Source organism: Pelodiscus sinensis, chromosome 19 (assembly GCF_052426305.1).
Source record: "Pelodiscus sinensis isolate ZL-2025 chromosome 19, ASM5242630v1, whole genome shotgun sequence".
Lineage (NCBI taxonomy): Eukaryota > Metazoa > Chordata > Testudines > Trionychidae > Pelodiscus > Pelodiscus sinensis.
This window is the reverse complement of record NC_143070.1, coordinates 6,771,062-6,797,283: the sequence shown is the minus strand read 5'-3', so window position 1 is coordinate 6,797,283 and position 26,222 is coordinate 6,771,062. Positions and strand designations below refer to the sequence as shown.

At 50.8% G+C, this 26,222-nt stretch overlaps 1 protein-coding gene across 1 annotated transcript; it reads right to left on the bottom strand.

The window, feature by feature from the left end:
• Positions 1-1,976: 1,976 nt before the first annotated feature.
• LOC149522085 (uncharacterized) lies at positions 1,977-20,101 on the bottom strand. The gene is made up of 4 exons (XM_089770797.1): positions 19,864-20,101; positions 17,141-17,341; positions 8,758-8,871; positions 1,977-8,400 (listed from the first exon to the last, which is right to left on the bottom strand). Exons 2-4 carry the CDS (start codon positions 17,325-17,327, stop codon positions 6,830-6,832), a joined length of 1,872 nt encoding a protein of 623 aa, XP_089626923.1. The 5' UTR covers positions 17,328-17,341; positions 19,864-20,101; the 3' UTR covers positions 1,977-6,829.
• Between the last annotated feature and the right edge of the window lie 6,121 nt (positions 20,102-26,222).

The following is a 26,222-nucleotide window of genomic DNA, read 5'->3' as shown; positions in this document are numbered from 1 at the left end:
AAATGGGGCCATTTCTTGTGGTAAAATAAGTGAGGCTATGTCTATGCTGCAGGCTTTTTGTGCAAGAACAGGTGTTCTTGCGCAAAAACTTGCAGAGCATCTACATTGCACGCGTGTTCCTGCACAAGTAAATTTACAGTAAAACATCGGAAAACAGGGCTTCTTGCACAAGAGTTATTCCTCTCCCCACGAGGAATAAGCCCTCTTGCGCAAGAGCTTTTCCACAAGGAGGCAGTACAGACAGGCAACAGGGGTTTCTTGTGCAAGAAAGCCCTATGGCTAAAATGGCCATCAGAACTTTCTTGCGCAACAGAGCGTCCACACTGCAATCTATGGGGGGCGCCTGATGCAGTACCCCTTACCACCTCAATCAGGCGCACCCCCCCATAGGTTGGCACCCCCGGGCAGCTGCTTGGCTAGCCCTCCCCCCCTTAATCCAGCCCTGCTTGTACTTAATTACTTTTACTTACTATCAAGCCCAGTGTAAACAATTATTACCTGGGGAAGCCATCAGCATGCACATTCCCCCTTTCATTGTTAAAGGTGACTTACCTAATTCTTTGGGGTTTGATCCCATTTAGGGAGTGGAATCCCAGGAAGCTGGGCCAAAAACTGCCCTCGCCTTGGACCTGAAGAGACTTGGGGTGTGTGCTGCTTCTTGGGGGGCAGGGATCTCAGCTCCGGGCATTGGCCGGGGGAGGGAGCTGGCACAGCAGGACCGAGTGGTCAGAAGGCCCAGAGAGTGGGAAGGTGAGAGGCAGTGGCTGTGTCAGCACCCCAGGAGGCACCCCCGAGGAGTCGTCTGTGACCTCAACCTGTCACAGGTACCTCTATACAGCAGTGTTATTTTGGAATAACTGATGTTATTCCGAACCAACATATACGGGCGCGTCTACACAGCAAGTCTTTATTTCAACATAATGTCAAGCTGGAGGACTTCTTACTCTTGAGTTCTGTGTCCCTCATTTCACAAGGGCTATGTCTAGACTGCATCCCTTTTTCGGAAAAGGGATGCAAATTAGACGTATCGCAATTGCTAATGAAGCGGGGATTTAAATCTCCCCCGCTTCATTAGCATAAAAATGGCTGCCGCTTTTTTTCGGCACGGAGCTTTGCCGGAAAAAAGCGCCAGTTTAGATGAGGGTCTTTTGGAAAATAAAGCCTTTTCCGAAAGATCCTTTATTCCTTATATTTTAAGAGGGATAAGGGATCTTTCGGAAAAGGCTTTATTTTCCGAAAGATCCACGTCTACACTGGCACTTTTTTCCGGCAAAGCTCCGTGCCGAAAAAAAGCGGCAGCCATTTTTATGCTAATGAAGCAGGGGAGATTTAAATCCCCGCTTCATTAGCAATTGCGATACGTCTAATTTGCATCCCTTGTACGAAAAAGGGATGTAGTCTAGACGTAGCCAAAGAGTAAGGGAAGATGAAGGAAGTGTGTTCTTCTGTCAACTTCCTGCTGCGTAGACAGCACCAAAAGCCCAGTTAAGCTATTTTGACCTAAGTTACACAATTGACGTAGCTGAAGTTCCATAGCCTAATTTGGCTTTTAATCTGCAGGGTAGATGTACCCTTAGGATAGGTCTACACTGCAGAGAAGAATTGCTCATTCAAACTGAGAGGAACACTCTGGTCAATGCCGGTAGTCCTGCTCCCACGAGGATTAAGGGAGATCGAAAGAAGAGCGTTTCTCCCTTTGACTTCCTCGGAGCCTGTCTCCACTGCTCCTATCCTCTGCAGCAGGCAGCAAACATCCCAACCCCACAAAAACCATTTGATGGGAGACTCGTTTGCCAATTGGCACCATTGATAGGCCAGGCCTGGGCACACCCGGGGGTCTCACCCCATGGGGGAGGGGCAGCAGCCAGTGTCTCCTGAAGGGTGATGGGAAAATTCCCCCCCCCCCTCCACTCCTCACTGTCTGGCTTCTGTCCCCCGTGGCAAGGCAGCTGGGGGAGGGGAGCTGGAGAGCTGCTCCTCAAATTGGACGTCTGTCGCATGACTGGTCCCTCCTTCCCCAAGCAGAACCCAAGGACATAAAAGTTCCCCCCTGAGAACAGTGGTGAGGAGCCTGCAAGTCTTTCACTATAACAGGGGCTATATTGTACTTAGATTTCCAGAAAGCCCTTGACAAGGTCCCTCACCAAAGGCTCTTAAGTTAAGCAAGTTGTCATGGGATAAGAGGGAAGGTCCTTTCATGGATGTATAACTAGTTAAAAGACAGGACACAAAGGGCAGGAATAAATGGAAGTTTTCAGAGGGCAGAGAGGTAACTAGTGGGGTTCCCTAATGGTCTACCCTGGGACCCATCCTATTCAACTTATTTATAAATGATCTAGAGAAAGGGGTAAATAGTGAGGTGGCAAAATTTGCAGATGATACCGAAGTGCTCAAGATAGTTAAGACCAAAGCAGACTGTGAAGAGCTTCAAAAAGATCTCACCAAAATGATTGGGCCACAAAATGGTAAATGAAATTTAATGTTGATAAATGTAAAGTAATGCACATTGGAAAAAATAATCCCAGCTACACATACACTATGATGGGGACTAATTTGGCTACAACTACTCAAGAGAGAGATCTTGGAGTCATTGTGGATAGTTCTCTGAAAATATCTACTCAGTGTGCAGCGGCAGTCAAAAAAGCAAAATGTTAGGAATCATTTAAAAAGGCATAGAGAATAAGACAGAAAATATCTTATTGCCTCTGTATAAAACCATGGTACGTCCACATCTTGAATACTGCATACAAATGTGGTCACCTCATCTCAAAAAAGATATATTGGCTTTGGAAAAGGTTCAGAAAGGGGCAACAAACATGATTAGGGGTTTGAAACAGGTCCCATATTAAGAGAGATTAAAAAATCTTGGACTTTTCAGCTCAGAAAAGAGCAGACTAAGGGGGGATATGATAGAGGTCTATAACAATGATTTGTATGGAAAAAGTGAATAAGGAAAAGTTATTTACTTATTCCCATAATATAAGAACTAAAGGTCACCAAATTAAATTAATAGGCAGCAGGTTTAAAACAAACAGAAGGAAGTTTTTCTTCACTCAGTGCACAGTCAATCTGTGGAACTCCTTGCCAGAGGACGTGGTGAAGGCTAGGACTTTAACAGGGTTCAAAAAAGAGCTAGATAAATACATGTAGGTTAGGTCCATCAATGGCTACTAGCCAGGTTGGGTACGAATGGTATCCCTAGCCTCTGTTCCTCTGGAGGAGGGTGATGGGGGAGGGATCACGTGAGGATTACCTGTTGCGTTCCCTCTCTCTGGGGCATCTGGTATTGGCCAGTCAGCAGACAGGATACTGGGCTAGATGGACCTTTGGTCTGACCCAATATGGCCATTCTTATGTTCATGGAATGGCCCAAGCCCCGGCCTCCAGGAGAGGGGCTCCCGAGCAGCAGCCATGAGATGGTGGGAGCCAGTTAATGCAAAACAAAGGATACCAGGAGTGGGAGAAACTAAATTCTGTTTTATTTTTCCAAAGGAGGAATAAAGACAGGCTCCTGTCCCCGTCCCCACCCCGCTCAGCCTGTCACTTTGCACCCCCAGCTCAACCCCCCCTAGGCACCTGCCTGAAAGCAGCATTCGGACATGGGGGGCTGAAAAGTGGAGAGAATTCCTGGGGCTCCAACACAAAAGGAAACACTCTGGGTGCATCTGTTGAGATAACAGCCCTGTGGCCAGGCTGCAGCTGGCTCGGCTCGGCTCGGGTTGGGGGATTACAAATCTGCAGCCAAGGCCACCTCTAGGGGGGCACAGTGTCGGGTCAACCACCAACGTATTGCTCCCCATCTTCTCCAGCTCTGCCCCCTCCTGGCCCCACTGCTGAGAGATACTGACCATTGTCTTTGCTCAAACCACACACAGAGCTTATGGCAAAGGCTAGAACATGGCTAAAATACAAGGAAAATTCTGGCAGATCATCATTTGTATTGTGCTGTCCGCACGTCTAACTAACAGAGATCAAAGTGTGCGACCCACCGGCCTACACACAGAATGAAAAATGCAGGATACAAGGTGGGCTGTTAAACACTCTCACACCCATAGGCTACGTCTACACTGGCACCCTTTTCCGGAAATGCTTAAAACGGAACAGTTTTCCGTTATAAGTATTTCCGGAAAAAGCACGTCTACATTGGCAGGATGCTTTTCCGGAAAAGCGTCTGTGCCAATGTAGATGCGCTTTTCCGCAAAAAAGCCCCGATTGTCATTTTCGCGATCGGGGCTTTTTTGCGGAAAACACTACTGTGCTGTCTACACTGGCCCTTTTCCGGAACAGTTTTCCGGAAAAGGACTTTTGCCCAAAGGGGAGCAGCATAGTTTTTCAGGAAAAACACTGACAATTTTACATTAGATCGTCAGTGCTTTTCTGGAAATTCAAGGGGCCAGTGTAGACAGCTGGCAAGTTATTCCGGAAAAGCGGCTGATTTTCCGGAATAAGTGGCCAGTGTAGACACAGCCATAGAGTGAAAAATAAGTGAATGTTTTAAGCCTCAAAAGCAGGGGGGGGAACTTACCCATTTTCTTCTGAAGTGGCTAAGTTCATTACGTGACTGTGTTAGTGTCAAAAGTTCTCTATGTCATTATACCAAAAGAATAATAATAAAAAAAAGCCCCCAACTTCCCAAAAACAAACAATCTGAAGTAGCCGAGAAAAGCCCAGCAGCAATTGTACCCAGAGATGGAACCAGGCCTGTGAGATGGGACTGATCACATTGTGCTGGGAGGTTCACTGGGATTTCGTTGCCCACGCCCAGGTCTGTGACACTTTCTCTTGCAGCCCTCAGGAGCCTGACTCAGGATACACACTGGGATTCCTGAGCATGGAGAGCCCAGGCCACCACGGGCAGTGACCCTTGGGGAAGCGCGGCACCAGAACAGGGAGAGGATAAAACTTTCCATGGTGGGAATAGAGGTTCCTGTGTCTAAGGTGGAAGGTGCTAGTGATGGAGGAAGGAGGGAAGTCGCACATTCACCCATCCCCCTCCAATGGCACTGGATGGGAAAATGACATTTCACTGTCCAATTGTTTTAGCATCTCGTGAGTTCTGGCCCATCAGGCAGGAAATGGACAAACACTAAGGCTACGTCTATATTGGCAAGATTTTGTGCAAATACCCTTTAACGCAAGAGTTTTTGCATTAGAGTATTTGAGTAAGTGAGCGTCTACACTGGCATGTGCCTTTGCACAAGAGATGTGCTTTTGCACAAAAGCATCCGTGCCAGCGTAGATGCTCTCTTGTGCAAGAAAGCTCCGATGGCCATTTTAGCCATCGGGCTTTCTTGAGCAAGAAATTCTTGTTGCCTGTCTACACTGGCCTCTTGCGCAAGAACAGTTGCACAAGAGGGCTTAACCTTGAGCGGGAGCGTCAGAGTATTTGCGCAAGAAGCACTGATTTTGTACATTAGCACGTCAGTGTTCTTGAGCATGACCTCACAGCCAGTGTAGACTGGTGGCAAGATTTTGCGCAAAAGCAACTGCTTTTGCGCAAAATCCTGCCAATGTAGACACAGCCTAAATGCTTTTCTGCACAGCCTGGAGTCATGTGAGAGTGTCTGGGGAGGAGCCAATCAGGCCCCACAGGGCACTCGGGGCCTAGAAATCCCTCTAAGTGGGGAGCAGGACACAGCTGCTGCTCAGGGGCAGTTTAGGGTCCCAGGGATGCACTGGCCAATCCCAACCACATTTCCCACCACAGAGACACGCTCTAAGGCGGATGCTGCAGAGGCAGAGGTGGGGGGTTCTGCCTCGCACAAAAAGCCTTGTAGGAATCACCCCTCTCCCTGGTGCTGTCTGACTGCAGGAGGCGGCAGGGAGAAAGCAGAGAAGGCATCCCCCCACCCCTCTTGTTCTCTCTGCCTTTCTATCGCATATTCATCAAATGCTCAATAGCCCAGGACCGAAATCCCCCAGCTCCCCAGCCCCAGCTCCTCTCTCCCCAGGCAGGGCCTGTCAATGCAGGGAGCTGCTCTGTACCAGCCGCCCATTGTGCCGTTACCAGGACAGATGTGGATACACACTGTATATCTGCACAGGGCTCTGAGGGTAAGAGCCCAGCTGGCCACTGTGAGGAACTGTGGTATGGACCCTCCAGCTGCCCAGGAAAGATAAAGGGCCTCCTGTAGCTCCCGACCTCACTTTCACCATGCCCAGACTGTGGCTCAGAGCCACCCCTGTTACTAGAGGGGGATCTGGCAGAGCCAGACGGGAAACTGTGGGAGCTGCCTCCACCCTAACTGCCCTGTTATGGGACAGAGCCCTGCAACGCTGCATGTATCTCCCGACTTCTGCAGAGAAATTTGCGGCTGTGGACACACATTTTCATATCTGCACAGAGTTCCAGCCCGTTTCCTCCACAAACCCTCCTCCGGGCCTCTCAGTATTTGGTCTCTCAGATTCCAGTGTCCCTTTGGGATTTGAAGAGAGGATTTAAGCAGCCTTTCTGCACATACCCTTTCCAGAGAACAGTTTCAGGGCAGTGGGGGAGCCCAGTCAAGGGGAGATGGAAGATGAGGCGTGAGGACAGGTGTCCAGAGGGAAAGTGCAGCCTGGTCCTTCTCATAATGTCCATGTCAGGGGGATGCCAGCTTGGGTCCCCCCCAGCCTGGGGTCTGCTAAGACCAGGCAGAGCCAGAAGGTCGTTGACCAGTTGATTGTTGGGTGCTGCTGTCTTCTCACCCCAGCGCTGGACAGCTGGACCCCTGGGAGCCAAATGCCTCTCATCTGTGTGTGGGAATTAGGCAGGGAACAGAGAGAATTTCCCTTGGGAGTGGAGTGGTCGCCGGTGCCCAAGCGCTAATAGAAGTGTTTTACACGCCAGCTAATGAACTCTGAGAAGTTTTTTCCCTCGGGGATTTTCTGATTCAGGACTTGTGTGGATTCTCTGATGTCTTGTACGGTGTGAGGCGTGCCGGAAGCTTTTCCCACAGTCAAGGCATTTATAAGGTTTCTCCCCGGTGTGAGTTCTCTCATGACCAATGAGAGCTGATTGTTCAGTGAAACTTTTCCCACATTTGTGACATTTACATGGTCTCTCTCCTGTGTGGATTCTCTCATGTCTAATGAGGGCTGATCGCTCTGTGAAATATTTCCCACAGTCAAGACATTTATATGGTCTCTCCCCTGTATGGATTCTCTCATGGGCGATAAGGGCTGATCGCTGAGTGAAACCTTTCCCACATTCGTGGCATTTATATGGTCTCTCTCCTGTGTGAATTCTCTCATGGGAAGTAAGGGCTGACCGCTGAGTGAAATCTTTCCCACATTTGAGGCATTTATATGGTCTCTCTCCTGTGTGGGTTCTTTCATGGACAGTAAGGGCTGACTTCTCAGTGAAACCTTTCCCACACTCATGGCATTTATATAGGCTCTCCCCCGTGTGGGTTCTTTCGTGGACAACAAGAGCTGATCGGTGAGTGAAATCTTTCCCACACTCATAGCATTTATATGGCCTCTCTCCTGTGTGCAGTCGCTGATGAACAATAAGGTATGAGCTCTGATTGAAGCTTTTCCCACAGTCAAAGCACTTATATGGTTTCTCTCCCGTGTGCGTTCTCTCATGTCTAATGAGGGTGGATTGCTCAGTGAAACCTTTCCCACAATTGTGGCATTTATATGGTCTCTCTCCTGTGTGCACTCTCTGATGAATATTAAGGTATGAGCTCTGACTGAAGGTTTTCCCACATTCGGAGCATCTATAAGGCCTCTCTCCAGTGTGGGTTCTCTCATGTTTAACAAGGGCAGATTGCTCAGTGAAACCTTTCCCACATTCATGGCATTTGTATGGCCGCTCTCCTGTGTGGAGTCTCTGATGTACAATAAGGCTTGACCGCTGACTGAAGCTTTTCCCACATTCCAAGCATCTATAAGGTCTCTCGTCTGTGTGCGTTTTCTGATGTCTATTAAGGACTGATCTCAAAGCGAAGCTTTTACCACATTCAAAGCATTTATGGGATCTCTCCCCCATGTGGAAAATCTCATGTTCAATACGGGATGACAGTTCAATCAAATTTTTTCCACACTTCAGGCACTTGTAGAGTCTCTCTCCTGTGTGCCCTCTCTGGGGCAGAGTAAGGTCAGACTTCTCACTGAATCTTTTCCCACAGTCTGAGCATTCACAGGATTTCTTTCCATTGTCATCTGTCTGCTGGGCTGGAATGTCCTTGGGATCGTCGGATCCTCCCCCACATTTAATGGCTTCCTCCCCTTTCATGCTTGGATTGTTCTCTAGCTGCCTCTCTGTCCTGTGTCGATTTCCCCAGGCTTCCCCCTGTTCTACAAACTGGGAAAAATGCCCTTCAGCTCCACTCAAGAATGTTCTCTGTGGTTCTCCAGTTCCAGGATCTTCCTGCTGTCGATTGTCCTCCTTGTTCTCCCCCACTGTCCTAGCACCTGTTGGGAGAGAGAGAATCCAGACAGGAGTCACTGTCTGTGCTGGAGAGAAATGACTAACAGGGGAATGGCAAAGACGGAAAGCACAACACAATAATAGTTCTGGAGATTAGACAGTAGATTCTACCTCCACACCCACCCAAACACTCCCAGGGAAGGAAATATAGGGAGGAAGCTCCTGACCGCTGACAGGATGGCTGGGGAGTTCTGACAAGTACTTGCCAGGGTGATATCTGCCTCTCTACTTGGGAAATATGGGGCAGAAGTGAGGGTTCTCTCTCACTGATCATTTTTGAAGTCCCAGCTTTTTCCTGCATGCGCCAGAAAGTTTCTCTGTCAGTTTCCCTGACTCCTCACCTGTGCGGGTGCCTCTCAGGATCTCCAATTTTTTGGAGGGCTGGAGATCTGGGACCCACGGTTCTTCCCCTCGATCCAGTTGGGTGATCAGGTCAGGTTTGGGTATGGAGAATCCTGCACAGAGGTGAGATCAGGCAACGTGAAGGCACATGGAATCTGGGCAGAGTATGTGTCGCAAGGAACAATCTCTGAGCACAATCTCATCCTACATCAGACTGTGGTAACACAGACATCTTGGCTGTGTCTACACTGGCCACTTATTCCGGAAAATCAGCTGCTTTTCCGGAATAACTTGCCAGCTGTCTACACTGGCCCCTTGAATTTCCGGAAAAGCACTGACGATCTACTGTAAGAAATCAGCCGCTTTTCCGGAAATACTATGCTGCTCCCATTCGGGCAAAAGTCCTTTTCCAGAAAACTGTTCCGGAAAAGGGCCAATGTAGATAGCACAGTAGTGTTTTCCGCAAAAAAGCCCCGATGGCGAAAATGGCGATCGGGGCTTTTTTGCAGAAAAGGGCGTCTAGATTGGCCATGAACGCCTTTCCGGAAAAAGTGCTTTTGCGGAAAAGCATCCTGCCAATGTAGACGCGCTTTTTCTAGAAATACTTATAACGGAAAACTGTTCCGTTTTAAGCATTTCCGGAAAAGGGTGCCAGTGTAGACGTAGCCCTTGAGAGCAACAGACTTCTGGGGCAGAATGGGGTGGGGGATATGACAAAGATGGGATTAGACTCATAAAATCCTAGGGCTGGATGAGACCTCAGAAGGTCATTGAGTCCCACCCTTTGACCAAAGCAGAACCAACCCCAATCATCCCCAACCCCAATCATCAACCCTAACCATCCCCATCAGGACTTTGTCAACCCAGGACTTAAAACCTCTAGGAATAGAGATTCCAACACTTCCCTAGGGAATCCATCCCAGTACTTCACCACCCTCCTAGGGAAATAGTTTTGCCAAATATCCACCCTAGGCTTCCCCCACTGTAACTTGAGACCATTGCTCCTCATTCTGCCACCTGTCACTACTGAGAACAGCCTCTCTCCATCCTCTTTGGAATCCCCTTCAGGAAGTTGAAGGCTGCTATCAAATCCCCCCTCTCTCTTCTCTTCTGCAGTCTAAATAAGCCCAAATACCTCAGCTTCTCCTTGTAGATCATGTGCTCCAGCCCCCTCATCATTTTCATTGCCTTCCACCAGACCGGCGTTGCTTAAAGTGTGTTCCGCAAGCCAGTCGGAGGTGTGCCGTGGAGATATGGTGACCATACGTCCCTTTTTTTCCGGGACAGTCACGGATTTAAAGACACCCAGTGCTAGTGCGGCACAGCAGCAACTCCCAGCCTCCGCCCACCAAGTAAACAGCTCCCTTAGTGCTTTGCGCAGGCAGCCGGGGCCACTGCCAGTGGCATACAGCGTCCTGAGCTCCAAGCTCCCATGCAGCAAGCACCATTGTGCGGCAAGCTCCCTACCCCCACCGCAGGGCCTTTCCCTCCCGCTGCAGGACTGCCTCCGCCATGCGCCACCAGCCCAGCCTCCTCCACCCACAAGCGGCCGCCACCCGGGGCCAGAGGGGGAGGAGTGCAGGCTGGGGGTCAAACCCAGCAAGCCGCTCCTGGGAGCTCCCACCGGAGTCCTGGCAGAGACCGCGCAGAGCCCAGCCGGAGCGCTGCAGAGCGGGAAATGTTCAGGCTCTGCCAGTGCGCTCTGTGCATGGCCCTTTCTCCCCCTACCCCTTCCCACTCCACTGGGAGAGCAGCAGTGCATGGACCTGCCTGCTCTGCTGCGCTCTGCAAACCAGATTTGGGAGGGTGGGGGCTTTCTCCCCTGCCCGCCCCCACGCTCCTCCTAATGGGAGCCAAAACAGGTGCAGAGACTGGAATGTGGCACCAACCCAGCTCCAGGCCCGGCAAACAGTCCTGCCTTGGAAGCAGCTGGAGCCAGGGCTGCGGGGACTTCTGGGGCCCGACTACAGACTCCAGCCCCGCAAACTGGAAGGCAAAAGGTGGTGGAGGGGCTCAGAGAGAACTAAGGGGAAGGAGGGTGGGAGCGGAAGGGGCTTGTGCTGAGAAGAAAGGGACAGGGTGGAGGAGAGACAAATGCCAGGGGGCCAAGTAGAGACAATGAGGAAAAGGGCAGGAGGAGGGAGGGGAAGTGTCAGTGGGGGTGGAGGGGACAGGGTGATGCTGGGAGAAGAGAGGGGAAGGACACTGGGGGCAAGAGGAAGCAAGGGGAGGGGGAGGTGCTAGGAGAAGGCTTGAAAGGAGGGGTGGGTATGAGGAAGACCGGGGATAGAGCCATGTGTGAGGGCACAGAGGGGCATGAGAGGAACTGGGGCAGAAGGTGGTGAGGGGATGGGCATCAGGGAGAAAGGGAGCAGGGGCAGTGAGGGAAGGAGGAGCGTGCAGGGGTAAGGGAAGGTGCAGGTGCCAAGGGATTCTGGGGGTGAAGCAGAAGGGCAGACACCTGCAGGGGAGAGACCAGCACCAGAGAAGAGAAGGTTCGGTGGAGGCCAAACTCATCCCCTATGGGTAGGAGGATGGTGGGAAAAGTTCTTAGGGGGAGTTACTTTTACTTTTGATCATGTGTCCATCTTGACCCCGAGAGTCAGGGGCATAGTAAACAGAGGAGAGAACAGAGTTCAAATGGCAGCTTTTGGGGGGGGGCACAACAAGAATCCTTGGTGTTCCCCATAAAAAATTGTTTGGTGTTCCTCGGTCTTAAAAAGTTTAGGAAACACTGCACTAAACCATATCATTTCTGTACCAAGGGGCCCACAACTGGCAGAATACTCCAGATGTGGCCTCACCAGTGCCAAAAAAAGGGGAATAATCACTTCTCTAGATCTGCTAGCAATGCTCCTCTTAATGCACCCTAATATGTCATTAGCCTTCTTGGCTACAAGGACACACTGTTGACTCATATCCAGCTTCTCATTCACTATAATCTCCAGGTCTTTTTCTGCCAAACTGCTGCTTAGCCAGTCAGCCCCGAGCTTGTAACAATCGAGCCACTTATCATTACCTGTTGAGCCCTACAATCTAGCCAGCTTTCTATCTACTTTACAGTGTGTTTATCCAATCCATATTCCTTTAACTTACTGGCAAGAATTGTGTGGGAGACAAATCAAAAGCTTTGCTCAAGTCAAGGTACGAGTACAGGCAGTCCCCGGGTTACGTACAAGATAGGGACTGTAGCTTTGTTCTTAAGTTGAATTTGTATGTAAGTCGGAACTGGTACATATTGTAGGGGAAACTCTAGCCAAACATTTCTCCAGAGCTCAGTTTTATTCTCCCACACCTCACTTCCCTCAGTCCTTTATTCTCAAGTTGAGGTGTCTGCTGAGAAAAGCCGCTCCGCATCTCTCTGGTCTGCTGGGGGAGGAGGAGCGCTAGCTTCGCGTCTCCCTGGTCTGCTGGGGGGAAGCAGCTAGTGCGGGGTTGCCTCACCCCGTTTGTAAGTAGGGATCCGATGTAAGTCGGATCCATGTAACCCGGGGACTGCCTGTATCAGCAATAAAGCAGTCAGCTACTCTGTCCATTCCTGCGTCTCCTGTTTTTTCTTTCTCATCTGGCATCACAAACAGGATTCCGGGGGAGAGTTGTGCCTGACCACCACTTCTCCATGGATTACATGGGTACGTCTGACAAGTTGTTTACTACAACAACTGTTAGTTATTTTATTGTCAAGTTGGTGGGGAAATAGTGGGGACCTTATGAGTGTCCCTCCAGGAAACATCCGGATTGGCTGGCCATTCAGGGATGGATAGAATCCTCTCCTGTGTGCAAAACTTCTCAGGAGAAGGAGGAGGCTGTGATGGTGCCGGCTCCGTGTGAGGATCTGTCTGGCTTGTGGGAGGAAGTTACTAACTTTAGAACTAAAGTAGAAACTCTGCATTAAATTGCTGAAGAGCAACACACTGTTAACCGTCAAGAGTGTTCCGGGAGCCAAAATGGCTGAGAACTGTATGGATGATTTTTGATTGTCTTCAGTCCGAGAACCTGACCTTGAAGGGTCAAGCAGGCGCCTTAAGGCAAAATTCCTTTTTCCCTCTCCCCCTCTTTCCAGGAGAGACACAAAAACATGAGGCATTTGAAAATTTTTAAGAACAGGACCAGGAGATGTGGGGGCTATTTGAAAGAACCACTCTCCTTGCTAAATTGGTAATGAAACAAGCCCATGTCCATGGAAGGGGATCATTCAGCAAGAGAAAAAAGTACCAGGCCCAGACAAGCTGGCACACAACAGATGTAAAAACTGGCAGAGGGAGGGCATAGTGAGAGGAATAAGGAAAAGAATACAGGCATAGGGAATTCAGATCCCTGTGAATGGTGGTAACTTGGTATGGCGATATACTGGAAGGCTGTGTCTAGACTAGCAAGTTTTTCCGGAAAATCAGCCACTTTTCTGGAAAAACTTGCCAGCTGTCTACACTGGCCGCTTGAATTTCCAGAAAAGCACTGACGATCTCATGTAAAATCATCAGTGCTTTTCCGGAAATACTATGCTGCTCCCGTTCGGGCAAAAGTCTTTTTCCGAAAGACTTGTGCACAAAAAGGCCAGTGTAGACAGCACAGTACTGTTTTCCGCAAAAAAGCTCTGATCACGAAAATGGCGATCGGGGCTTTTTTGCGGAAAAGCGCGTCTAGATTGGCCACAGACGCTTTTCCACAAAAAGTGCTTTTCCGGCAAAGCGTCCTGCCAATCTAGACACGCTTTTCCGAAAATGCTTTTAACGGAAAACTTTTCCGTTAAAAGCATTTCCGGAAAATCATGCCAGTGTAGACGTAGCCGAAGTGTCATTTTGGGAGAGTAAGCAAGTGATTTAAGGAAAAAGAACAAGAAGTTAACTCTGCAGAGTCTGGGAGGGAACCTAGCAGTTGAATGTTGGGTAAATGCTATTGAGGGAAATTGTTATAGGAAAAAAATTCTTGGTTTCTCTGAAGACATTCTGATGGAAAAATGGGCTTTTCCCAAAAGAAATGTCTGTAAATAATCCAGGCAAGGATACAATCTGAGGGGGGAGAGAGGTTTTGTGTGTGTGTGTGTGTGTGTGTGTGTGTGTGTGTGTGTGTGTGTGTGTGTGTACACAAAATTGTAGTGTAAATATGTAAGAGTTTTAGAATTTACCCAACAATCATGATTTGAAAAATTCTGTGAGGAAGGTTTGAAATAAATTGTTTTTTGTTTGGATTTTAATAAGGCCATTTCATTTGAAGCTGTGAAACTGACAAGACGCTTCTTGCCATTGTTGGGACTAAAAGAGTGACTGTAAAAAACAATTCAAAATGGAGGCCGTGAACTTTTGACCTGAGGACTCCATTTTGGTCAAAATGCCTGTCAGCAGCAGCGGACTTTGAGCTGGGCTGGCTCTCACCAGCCAGAATTGGTTTTTCCCACCCCATCACCTCAGAGTTCTGTGCCATGGGTGAGGTGAAGGGGCGGGGGGGCTTTTCCATCTATGCTCCTGTCAGCACCGTACCGCCATACCGACTGTGACGAGGGAAGGGGACGATATACCAGCAGTGATCCACCACCGTAAAAGCTCCCCACTGGGATCTCCCTAGAGTTCTTTCCTGAGAGCTTCAAACTAGCTCAAGGACAGACGGTTTCAGACCTCGGCTGCACGGCACCATTGGCACCTCCCAATGCAAAGGGGGTTTATTTCAGTTCTTTCCTATCATCTCTTCCTTTCTTCCTGGCCAAAGTGGGTTTCTGGGTATAGGCTTCATGGCTCTTTGATGAAATCTCTGCACTGTTATAGTTATTGCTGGTTAGGGATGCTTACTATGGTTTGTGTTATTGTTTGATTCTGATTTGAATTCCCCGTTTTCCCACTTATTGTAATTTTAATCCCTTAATACATTTGCGGGTGCATCTAGATTGTCAGCTGTCTAAACCGGCCACGAGTTCTTGAGCAAGAACACTGACGATCTAATGTAAGATAGTCAGTGTTCTTGCACAAGAACTCTGACTCTCCTGCTTGGGAAAAGCGCTCTTGCGCAAGAGGGCAGTGTAGACAGGGACAGGAATTTTTTGTGCAAGAAAGCCCCGATGGCGAAAATGGCCGCCGGAGCATTCTTACGCAAGAGACCGTCTCCACTGGCACAGATCCTTTTGCGCAAAAGCATCCGTGCCAGTGTAGATGCTCTTTTGCGCAAATACTTTTGACAGAAAAACTTTTCCGTTAAAAGTATTTGTGCAAAATAATGGCAGTGTAGCCATGTTACTTTATTTAGAGAGTCCTTCTTTATTATTTCCATATCACACTGGGAAGGTGCACTGAGGGATTACTCCAGCACCCTGGTGACAGATATGGGATAAGGGTGCCTGCACTCTCTTAAACAGGATAAAGGGGTTACCTTTTGATTTCTATGTTCCTAAAGTTGCCTTTGTCTCCTGGGTAACATCATGCACAAGTAACTAGTGTTGCTTGGCTTTTGGTATTTAGCATTTAATCTTGAAAGTACCTCAGTGTATACAGATCAATAACTTTTTATAAACCAAGTTGTGGCTATTACAAGGGGCAGCCAAAACCAGGAGAATGGAGAGAGATTCTGGATTTCTTGTTTCTTGGTAAAATAGCGAATAAGAGCCATAGTAAAAGAATTAAGGAAAAACGGCAATATTAGAAACATTGAGCCTTAAGGTAGCTCTGAATAACCAGCCTATCATTTTGATAATAGTACATGAAAACTCTGTGAGTACAAAAGAAAAAGTTACACCTCATGTAAAAATTGATATGCCTAATGTAACGTTATAGAAGTTAAACTCTAATTGGAATGTGCATTTTCCTATAACACATGCAGGCTGTGTCTAGACTGGCAAGTTTTTCTGAAAAATCAGCCGCTTTTCCGGAAAAACTTGCCAGCTGTCTACACTGGCCGCTTGAATTTCCGCAAAAGCACTGACGATCTCATGTAAGATTGTCAGTGCTTTTCCGGAAATACTATGCTGCTCCCGTTCGGGCAAAAGTCTTTTTCCGAAAGACTTTTGTGCAAAAGGGCCAGTGTAGACAGCATAGTACTGTTTTCCGCAAAAAAGCTTTTTTGCAAAAAACCGCGTCTAGATTGGCCACGGACGCTTTTCCGCAAAAAGTGCTTTTGCGGAAAAGCATCCTGCCAATCTAGATGCACTTTTCCAAAAATGCTTTTAACGGAAAATGTTTCCGTTAAAAGCATTTCCGGAAAATCATGCCGGTGTAGACGTAGCCGCAATGTATATTGCAGAAGGGGTAAAATAAATGCTACTTCACATCTTATTAGGGCTCCAAAAAAGAGCCACAATGGTTGGTGTTTTCTTTTTCAGCGTACTTACTGTTGTGGGAGCAAGAATCGAAAGCGAAAAGTAACCAGAACTCTGGCAGTTAATTGTGTCCCTTTTTAAGACAGAGTCTAGGAATTGCTGATAACTTTGAATCCAAAAGCAAGCCAGAAAGTATCTGTGTGAATGCAGATTGCCTGGCTGACGCGGAAGGGTGAGAACTGCCCATAAGGAACAGCACAAAGAGGTTGTGGGTGGTTAATATACCTGGTCATTTAGCTAGGCTCATACTGTAACCCTCCGGAGGGGAAGGTAGCAGGGGAAGTCAAACGGAGAATAAGGGGGGTAGCTTAACCAATCCCAAACCTCTTCCTCTCCCTACACCTCCACCTCAGGCCAAATTCTCAGTTACACACCTATCACCGTGGTGGTCCACCCTTCCCCAAAGGCCCGTGGTTTTTCATGCATTGGGTTTGCAAAATCTATCACTCAGACTGTTTGGTATCTTGTACATTTCAAAGGTTCAGGTGCCGCAAGGAGCATGGGGCCAGCGGGGAAATCCCCCACTGGCCCTGCGCTCCCTGCGGGGCTTCCTAAAGCAGAATGGCAGCAGAAGTCGCATGAACAGAGACTGCGTCAGTCCCCACTTGTGCCGTTTCCCGCTGTGCCTCTACCTGCCCTGCCCCCTGTAGAGACAGTGCTGGCTCCTGCTCCCCCCCTTGCTGCCCCTCTCTGAGGAGGAAGCAAAGGGGGGAAGCAACTAGTCGCATCCCAAGTCATCTGTCTGATAAACTTCTGCTTATCAGATAGTCAACTATTTCCTTACATCCTCACCTGCTGGTCCCTCCTGGGCTCTTCCACTGATACCTCCGGCCAAGGCACAACATGGGCAAGGTGGTGGGGAAGCACACTGAGACCTTGGCTGTGCGAAGAGCAGCACCATTGTCATGTCCCTCAACCTGCTTCCCCTGGGAGGGGGCATGGAGGGGACAGTCTCTCACACAGGAGCCAGGATTATTGGGGCTCATACTCCTGACATTGAGGGACCCTGAACCGAACCAAACCCAATGCAACTGCTCCAGATCAACCCAGCTTCTGATACCCGAGGGGACAGGAATCCTTACCCAGCCAGCTCACGGCCTCATAATTCTCCTGCATCACAGCCCAATAGAGGGCTCTCTGACCCGGGTCCAGCAGAGCCCATTCCTCCTCAGAGAAATACACAGCCACCTCCTCGAAGCTCACCGGCTCCACCACAGCCATTTCTTTTCCCTGGCTCTGCAGGCCGTGGGCTGAGCTGGAGCAAGACATGGGTGTTCTGCAGCCTGTCGGGGGAAGAAAGGCAATTGGAGACATGTCAGAAGGAGCTTTAATCCCGTCTACACCCTCCATTCTCCCCAGACTCTGTCCCTGGTGACACACGTTCTAGACTCAGCCATTTTGGGCAAATGGTGAGTCTCAATATTCCATAAACAGGGCACACAAGTTAGATCCCAAATCCATATTCAGTTCTTTCAATACCTGGCTTGAGTTTCAATATTCCTGTGCCTGCAATAATGGGATTCAGTTCTGAGCACCCAGTGTTTCTGATAAACAAGCTGCATATTCACCTGCCTGAATATGGGTTTAGGTACAAGAGTTCTGACACCAACCCAGGAAATCTGTCACCCTTGATACCAGGGGATTGGAAAGAATAGAATTCCACAGGAAATGGAAGTACAGTAAAACCTGCGTTATCCGGAACTTAATCATCCGGAAAACTGTAGAAACCAGCGAATCTCTGATGTTGGGAAAAGCAAAACAAACAAAAAAAAGGAACTACCTGGGGGAGGGGTGAATGGCAGCTGGAAGCAAGCAGCAAGCATCTCAGCTCCCTCCACAGCTCCTGGCACCCCCGGCAGGCCAGCCCCTCCCGCCCCCCCAGCAGGTCGCCCCCACCATCTCCGCCTCCCAGCTTCCACCCCCCCATCACCAGGCTGCATCCCGCCCCCTCTGCAGCTCATGGCCACCCCAGCAGGCCACATCCCGGCCCCCACATAGGCCCTGCACGGCTCTCCCTGCCCTCAGATAGCCAGAATTTTTAGGTAACCGGTACACCCTAATCCTCGGGCGTGCCGGATAACACAAGTTTTACTGTACAACAATGTAGAATGAAAAAATGCAGTAGAGACAGGAAACACTACTCAAGAAACATGAGGCCATGGGATGTGGAAACTGCCACCCCAGAACATCCCCAGGGATCCCTGGCCTTTTGCACAATGCTGCCTAGGACAGCTCCATGCACACGGATCACATGGTCAGTGGTGACTCCCCCCCAAACACTTCTCTCACATGGGTGAGGTGACCGATCGACCTCACCCTTCCTGGCTGGTGCTCTCCTCCCTCCTTGGCTGCCTGGGCGGGAGGGCACACTCCCCTCTCCTGGCACCTGGGATCACACCTCCCTGGGGCAACACATAGGCAGGGCTACACCCCGCAGGGGGAGATGGCGGAGCAGGGGGCTACAGGGCATGAAGAGGCAAGAGCAGGGAGAGGGCAGCAAGAGCGGGAGGATGCAAAGGGCCGATGTGTCGGCAGCAGTGGGAACAAGTCACCGGCTGCCGCCTGGCACCTTCTCCCACTGATCAGCCATTGCTGCTAGCAACACAGTCAGTGGCAGACAGAAACGGGATGGGGGGAGGGCCCTGCTGGCTGATGCTGAGACCCAGCAGAGGCTGCGCTGATGGACAAGTTGGGGGAGCGGCCACTGGACCCTCCACTCCCTGCTGATTGGCAGGTGGCTGGCAAGCAGGGATGTGGCAGCAGCAGGACGCGCCAGCGCTGATGGGAAGGAAAACAGAAAATACGGGACAATTTGCCTGTTTTTAAGAAAAAGTCAGGACCCTGCAGCAGGGCTTAAATCCAGCCCTGTCCCTTTAAACCCAGGACATCTGCTCGCCCTAACTTGGGTGCTGGAGAAGAGGCAAAACAGCAGCTCGCACAGGAAGCCCCCAGACACTAAATATAACCCCCTTTTGCAGCCCCCCACCTGGCAGTGGGAAAAACCCTTTGCCTCCCTCTCCCATATTTTTACAAACACTGCAAATGCTCCCCCCACCGGCGTATTTTTTTTCTGGCAGTGCCCAGATTCTGTTCTTAATCCCGTTGCCTGTCCTGATTGTGTCCTTTGGCCCCTCTCTTGGGAACTTTTTTTGGATTGGGGGCCACTGACACAGAAAAACCAGACAGGGCCTGCACACAAGTGAGAAACAAACAAAAACACCCTCACTGATGTGGCCCCTGACAGAGAAGCAGAAAGACACTCCCCACATTCCCCTAGCGGGCCCAGCTTGGTAGATTTTGTGCGCGCCATCTCCACGGGGATTGGCAGGGGCTACAAAGCCAGTGCAGCCAATGCTAGGGGGAGGGTCCCTGAGACTCGGGGGCTGGATCCAGGCCAATCAAGGGCTCCCACCCCTGCTTTACAATGTGAGATAGTCAGGTTAAGCAGACGAAAGAAGATCAGGAATTCTTTAGACCCTAAACCCAGGCCTGGCCACAGCAGTGTTTGCAAGAGGCTTGTAACTCAACCATTTCCCTGCATCCAGCCCCTTTACCAGGCGAATCCACCTGACCCAGCAGGGAAGAGCTGCCTTGGCCAGGCCCTGGGGGGACACTGGGCCATTCAGATCCCAGCCCTGGGAAGCGGCCCTGAGATGCTCCCCCCTGGAAATGGGAAACACCCACATCTGCCCCACTGGCCACAATACTGCAAGTGGCTCTTTCCCCTCCGCTTCCATCCCCTCTGCCCCTCCCTAGCCCGGGTTCCCCTCTGCCCCCGTGTGAACCCCCCGCGCCCCGCACGCACCGGGCTGTAGAGACACGAGCAGCTGGTCTCAGCGTTCGCTCCTCAGGGCGCGCTGCGCAGGCGTCCCCGAACGGAGCATGCGCAGTAGCCGGAGCTGAGGCGGTCACTCTGGAACGCTGGGGACAGCTGGCCCCGCACATGTAGCTCCGTGGGCTGCCTGCGCTGGGCCCCGCGTCTCTGGCACTAGCCCTGCCCGGCCTGAGTGTGCGGCTGCAGGAGCTAGAGGGTTAACCCTCCCCCCCCCCACAGGCTCTGCCCCCTGCTCCGGGGCTGGGCTGGATCTGAGCTGCAGGTGAGGGGCGAGCCCCGGGCAAAGGGCCGGGCAGGGAAATGACCCCCCCCCCCCCGCCCCTCCTCGCCCCAGCGCTGTTCCCGAGGGTGGGTGGGGGGTGCGAGTCCCAGCGCTGTTCCCCCTCCCCCCGGTGCGCTTGCAGGAGCCGAGCCAGGTCCGGAAAAACCGGTTCTGGGCTCTGCCTGGGGCACGTGCTGCCCTGGGGAGCTGGGGCAGGGGGACCCCACGAAGTGCCCCCTGGCATCCTGCTCTGTCCTGACAGCTGGAGCCCGCAGGGGCACTGACAGGCTGGGCTGCAGGGTTCAGTCCGACGGGGCTCGCCCCGGGGTGTGTCTGTAGCCGGGCGATCCGGGATGTTCTCCCCCCGCCCCCAGCTGCTGTGGCAGAGAGACGCTGTGACCTAGCCCTCTGCTGCCCAGGCCTGTGGCTCAATCCCAGGAGCTTTCTGTCCATAGTTAGTAATTAGGTGGCAAAATGCAAACTCTGGGGCCAAGGGAACGGGTTCCCCCCCAAACATGGAGCAGCGACCCCCCTGGAGTCATTTGTACTGAGCTTGTGGGGCTCAAGGGGAGCGAAATGGGAGGGGCTGGAGCAGGAGTCTGTGGCCACACCAGGTCCTGCCCAGGGAAACAGGACAGTGAAGGAGTGAGTGGCTCCCTGTCACCCCATTCTTCACTCCATCAGGGCCAGCAAAACCCCCTGTCGGGGGCTGGCCAGCCCTGCCTTAGCAGCTCCGAGACACTAGTCCCAAAACGGGCTCTTGGCTCTGATCTTCATTAAAGACGGGGCAAATCACATTTTTCAGCAGCATGTCAGTTTTATTGGGTGTAAAGGGGAACCGAACATGTGAAACATGAGGGCTGTGTCTACACTGGCCACTTATTCTGGAAAATCAGCCGCTTTTCCGGAATAAGCAGCGAGCTGTCTACACTGGCCCCTTGAATTTCCGGAAAAGCAACGATCCTCTACTGTACAAAATCAGCCACTATTCTGGAAAAACTATTCTGCTCCCACTCGGGCATAAGTCCTTATTCCGGAACACTGTTCCGGAAAAGGTCCAGTGTAGACAGCACAGTAGTCTTTTCCGGAAAAAAGCCCCGATCGCGAAAATGGCGATCGGGGCTCTTTTCCGGAAAAGCGCATCTACATTGGCCACAGACGCTTTTCTGGAAAAAGGGCTTTTCAGGAAAAGCAGCCTGCCAATGTAGATGCTCATTTTCTGGAAAAACTGAAAACGGAATAGGATTCCGTTTTAAGCAGTTCCGGAAATTCATGCCAGTGTAGACACAGCTGAGGGCTGTGTCAACACTGGCCACTTATTCCGGAAAATCAGCCGCTTTTCCGGAATAACTTGCCAGCTGTCTACACTGGCCCCTTGAATTTCCGGAAAAGCACTGACGATCTACTGTAAAATCATCAGTGCTTTTCCAGAAAAACTATGCTGCTCCCGTTCGGGCAAAAGTCTTTTTCCGAAAAACTTTTGCGCAAAAGGGCCAGTATAGACAGCAGAGATTTTTCTGCAAAAAAGCCCTGATCGCGAAAATGGCGATCGGGGCTTTTTTGCGGAGAAGTGCATCTAGATTGGCCACAGACGCTTTTCCGCAAAAAGTACTTTTGCGGAAAAGTACTTTTGCGGAAAAGCGTCCTGCCAATCTAGACGCGCTTTTCCAAAAATGCTTTTAACGGAAAAGTTTTCCATTAAAAGCATTTCCGGAAAATCAAGCCAGTGTAGACGTAGCCTGTGGGTGTGAAAGTTTTTAACCACCCGCTCTGTATCGTGGGTTTTCTCTCTGTGTGGATGCTGTTGAGTCGCACACTTTGATCTCTGTTAGTTAGACGTGCAGACAGCACAACACAAATGATTTATCTGCCAGAATTTTCCTTGTATTTTAGCCATAAGCCTTTGCCATAAGCTCTTTGTGTGGTTTGAGCAATGACAATGGTCAGTATCTCTCAGCAGCGCGGGTGGGAGGGGGCAGAGCAGAGGAAGGTGGGGGACATAGGGTACGGGGGATGCCCCAACACTGCACCCCTCTAGGGATGGCCCTGGCTGCAGGTTTCTAATCCCCCCAACCGAAGCCCTGGAGGCTGGATGCAGCTGAACTGGGCCCGCTGCAGCCTGGCCACAGGGCTGTTATCTCAGTTATCATACCCAGAGTGTTCCCTTTTGTGTTGGAGCCTCAGGATTCTCTTCACTTTTCAGCCCCCCATGTCTGAATGCTGCTCTCTGGGGGGTGTTGGGCTGGGGATGCAAAGTGCCAGGGTGACCGGGGTGAGTGTGGGGACAGGAATCTTTGTTCCTCCTTTGCAAAAATAAAACAGAATTTAGTTTCTCCCACTCCTGGTGTCCTTTGTTTTGCATGAAGTGGCTCCCACCATCACATGGCTGCTCCTGGGGATCCCCAGTGAGGGGCCCCTCTCCTGGAGGCCAGGGCTTGGGCTGTTCCATATAGGAAACCCCCTCTGGGCAGGGAGCAGGGGTGTTGCTGCGGTGTCCCTTAGAACATTCAGCTAACTGGTCTGCTCGCCCAGAGGGCAGCAGCCTGGGGCTTGTGGCACTTCCTCAGACCTGCTGGGGAAGAAACCTGGACTAAGGGTGGGCTGGAGCAGTATTCTTAAGAGTAAGGTGATACTCACACACCCACCCATCACATGCATGCTGGCAGTTTGGAGGCAGGCTGCAAGTGCAATGTAAATGACTTTTGATTTTGCTGGTGGCTGGAGTGCTGGCCAGGCATCAGCTTCCTGGAGACTCAACCATGAGGTTCCTTGGGAGATCCCTTCGGATCTGCAGGGGGCTTTACTTTCTCTGGGCCGGTCCTGGGTGTCTGCTGTGATGTTACATCTTGTCCGAGAGAGAGAGATTTTCTGGGCGCGTCTCTATTAATTTATCTGCTTGCAGGGTCTTTGTCTGCCTTAAAAGGTCACAGATCCTAAACTGCCTTTGATTAGGTAATTCCTCATTCACTCTTCACACACATGCCATAGGTTATGTACATATTCATTAGCAACGTGGTTTCTAGGCAAAACTGGGCCTCATAACCTTGAGTACATGAAATTGCATTGTGCTAAAGATAACATACCAAAGGCATGATAAAAAGCTTAACATAAATTATAACTAAGAAAGCCAAGGTCAGGGAAAAAGGGAAAAGCAGAGGAGTATGTCCAGTTAACTAGTCGCCAGTGGAGAGGAGGGAAGGGGGTGTCGTGCCCAACTGGTTACAGGGCCCCTTCCTCTCTTGGGTGGGAACAAAGGCTCAGAACAAGGGTCTCCCATCTCTCCCTGTGAGCTGGGCCATGGCTTGGCAGAAATCTCCCCCAGGGACTCGCAAGCTTGAGAGATGTTTTTGGTGAATCATTTTGTAAATGTTAATTGATCTAAACGATTTCGTCAAGTGGTGGGTTTGAAGCTTTTGTTTAAAAAATTTCTTTATTCAAATGTTCACAGTTGTAAGGAATTGGAGGGGGGGGGAAGGCTGTCAGCCAGTGGGGAGCCACGGATAATGGTTTACTGACAGTCGATATCGTCACTCACAAAGCTTTACAGCCATAGATCAATGGAACTATAGAGAGTTGCTTTTGCGCAAAATCTTGTCAGTCTAGACGCAGCCACAGAGTTCACGCAAGCCCACGAGTAAACATCCCAGCTCAGGTAGGTTGGGCAACAGGGCTGCCCTTAGTGAGGTGGCGCCTCAGGTGCCAGAATGGCGGGGGGAAGCACCACTAGGACCCAGTGTGTAGAAAATTATGTCTGCTGCTGGCCCACGCGAAGGGTATGGGGGCGTCACTTGAGCTCCCCACCTCAGGTGCCAAAATGTTGTGGGCCAGCCCTGTTGGACAATGTCCTTGTCCTCTCCGGCTTTCAAGCCCAGCAACGTAAGCGGCCCATTCACATGCCCAACCTTTCTCTGCACCCTGCTCAGAATCAGCCCTTGGTCAGGGCAGACCAGAGTTCAGAGGTGACCTGCAGAGTTCACCTCCCATTCTGAGGGAGTAAGAGACATCTCACTCACGCCGCTGGTCACTCACCATCCATCTGCTCCCCACTCTCTGGTACCTTCATTGCCCCCTGGTGGCTGCTCATCACATTTGGCATGTGGTGGCTTTGGGCCAAACCTAGAGATTTCTTGTGTGAGGCCGCGCGCCTTAGAGGGAACTATGATGGGCTGTGTCTACACTGGCATGAATTTCTGGAAATGCTTAAAACAGAATAGTTTTCGTTATAAGTATTTCCGGAAAAAGAGCATCTACATTGGCAGGCTGCTTTTCCGGAAAAGCCCTTTTTCCGGAAAAGCATCTGTGGCCAATGTAGACACGCTTTTCCGGAAAAGAGCCCCGATCGTCATTTTTGCGATCGGGGCTTTTTTCCGGAAAAGACTACTGTGCTGTCTACACTGGCCCTTTTCCGGAACAGTGTTCCGGAATAAGGACTTATGCCCGAGCGGGAGCAGCGTAGCTTTTCCGGAATATCGGCTGATTTTGTACAGTAGAGCATCGTTGCTTTTCCGGAAATTCAAGGGGCCAGTGTAGACAGCTCGCAGCTTATTCTGGAAAAGCGGCTGATTTTCCGGAATAAGTGGCCCAGTGTAGACACAGTCAAAATGATGTGGGATGCTCAGATCTTTTGGAAATCAACTGTATGTATCTGAATGAGTGGAGGGCAGTTCACCCCCACCTCCACATTACTATAGACATTGATGGTGTGGAACTAGCCTAGGGAAGCTGGTTTATCCTCTGCTTCCCTGGGGAGCGAAGCCATTCACTGGCCATTTGGACAGAAGGAAGGACTTGTGTAACTCTTGCCAGTGGCAGGGGAGAGTGTATTTCTCCACCCGAAAGGAAGCTGGTTCTGTTTATGGGTGGATGTTGGAAGCTCGGGGTTTAATATCACATCTGCAGATTATACTTCGCAGAAGATTTGCGGGAGTGAGAAACACAGCAGGCGCCTGAGGCACCAAGACAGACTGCGGTTGGAGCAGTCAGTGAGGCATCCTGGAGAAAATGGAGACAGCTGGAGACTCAAAAAAAAAAAAAAAAAAAGACTCCCAGGTGCATTCTGCACCACTGCACATGCACAGAATTAATGTCCAGGGGGTATGAACAGTGTCCCTGGCCTTTGTTTGTGGAAGGCTGGAGATGGATGTCACGAGACAAATGGCTTGCTCAGTGTCTTCGGTCCATCCCCTCCGGGGTAGCTGGTGTTGGCCACTGCCGGCAGACAGGCTACTGGGCTAGATGGACCTTCGGTCTGACCCAGTACGGCCATTCTTATGTTCTAAGCTCAGGGCTCAGGGTCGGGGGGCTCACTGGACCACCTTGATTTTCATGCAAACCTGCTCCTGGGTTAGCATGTGGCCTTTGGTGGCCAGGCTGGCAGCTATCCTGCCCTAGACGGCCACTTTCCTGTGCCTAGTGTGGAGGTCGTGGACGTTGGAGGCCTCCCCCCAAACCTGGATGAGGTCCACGATCTCTGCACTGGACCAGGCGGGTGCCTGCCCCTTGCGGCCCCGGGCAGGCTCCTGGGAGCCGCCAGCCTGGTCCTGGGAAGAGGCGGAGGGCTGGGTGGCAGCGGGTGGCTGGCTCGTGCCGTGCCAGGTGCAGTGTCTGCTGGCTGGGTGCTGGCAGGCTTGCACCTGGCACAGGCACCATAGTCAGACCATGCCCCTTTAAGGGCTCCGGGGCCGGGAGTGGGGCAGAAGAGTTTCCCTGGTTGTGCCCAGAGTGGCCACCAGAGCAAGCTGGGAAGGGCTAGCCTCCCACTAGTTTGAATTAAGTGGCTCTACAGCCCTTAATTCAAACTACTTAATACGAACTAGGCGTTAGTCCTCGTAGAATGAGGTTTACCTAGTTCGAATTAAGCGCTCCGCTAGTTCGAATTAAGTTCGAACTAGCGGTTTGCATGTGTAGCGCCTATCAAAGTTAATTCGAACTAACGGCTGTTAGTTCGAATTAACTTTGTAGTGTAGACGTACCCTCTGTTCCCTGCCTAATTCCCACACACAGATGAGTGGCATTTGGCTTCCAGAGATCCAGCTGTCCAGCGCTGGGGTGAGGAGACAGCAGCACC

Bases quoted from the DNA above. Each gene is read 5' to 3' on its own strand.
- LOC149522085 (XM_089770797.1), bottom strand. From the start codon at position 17,327: ATGTCTTGCTCCAGCTCAGCCCACGGCCTGCAGAGCCAGGGAAAAGAA. The intron at 8,872-17,140 runs GTAAGGATTCCT...ACCTCTGTGCAG, and splicing joins TGAGGCCGTGAGCTGGCTGG to GATTCTCCATACCCAAACCT. The intron at 8,401-8,757 runs GTGAGGAGTCAG...CTCTCCCAACAG, and splicing joins CCTGAGAGGCACCCGCACAG to GTGCTAGGACAGTGGGGGAG.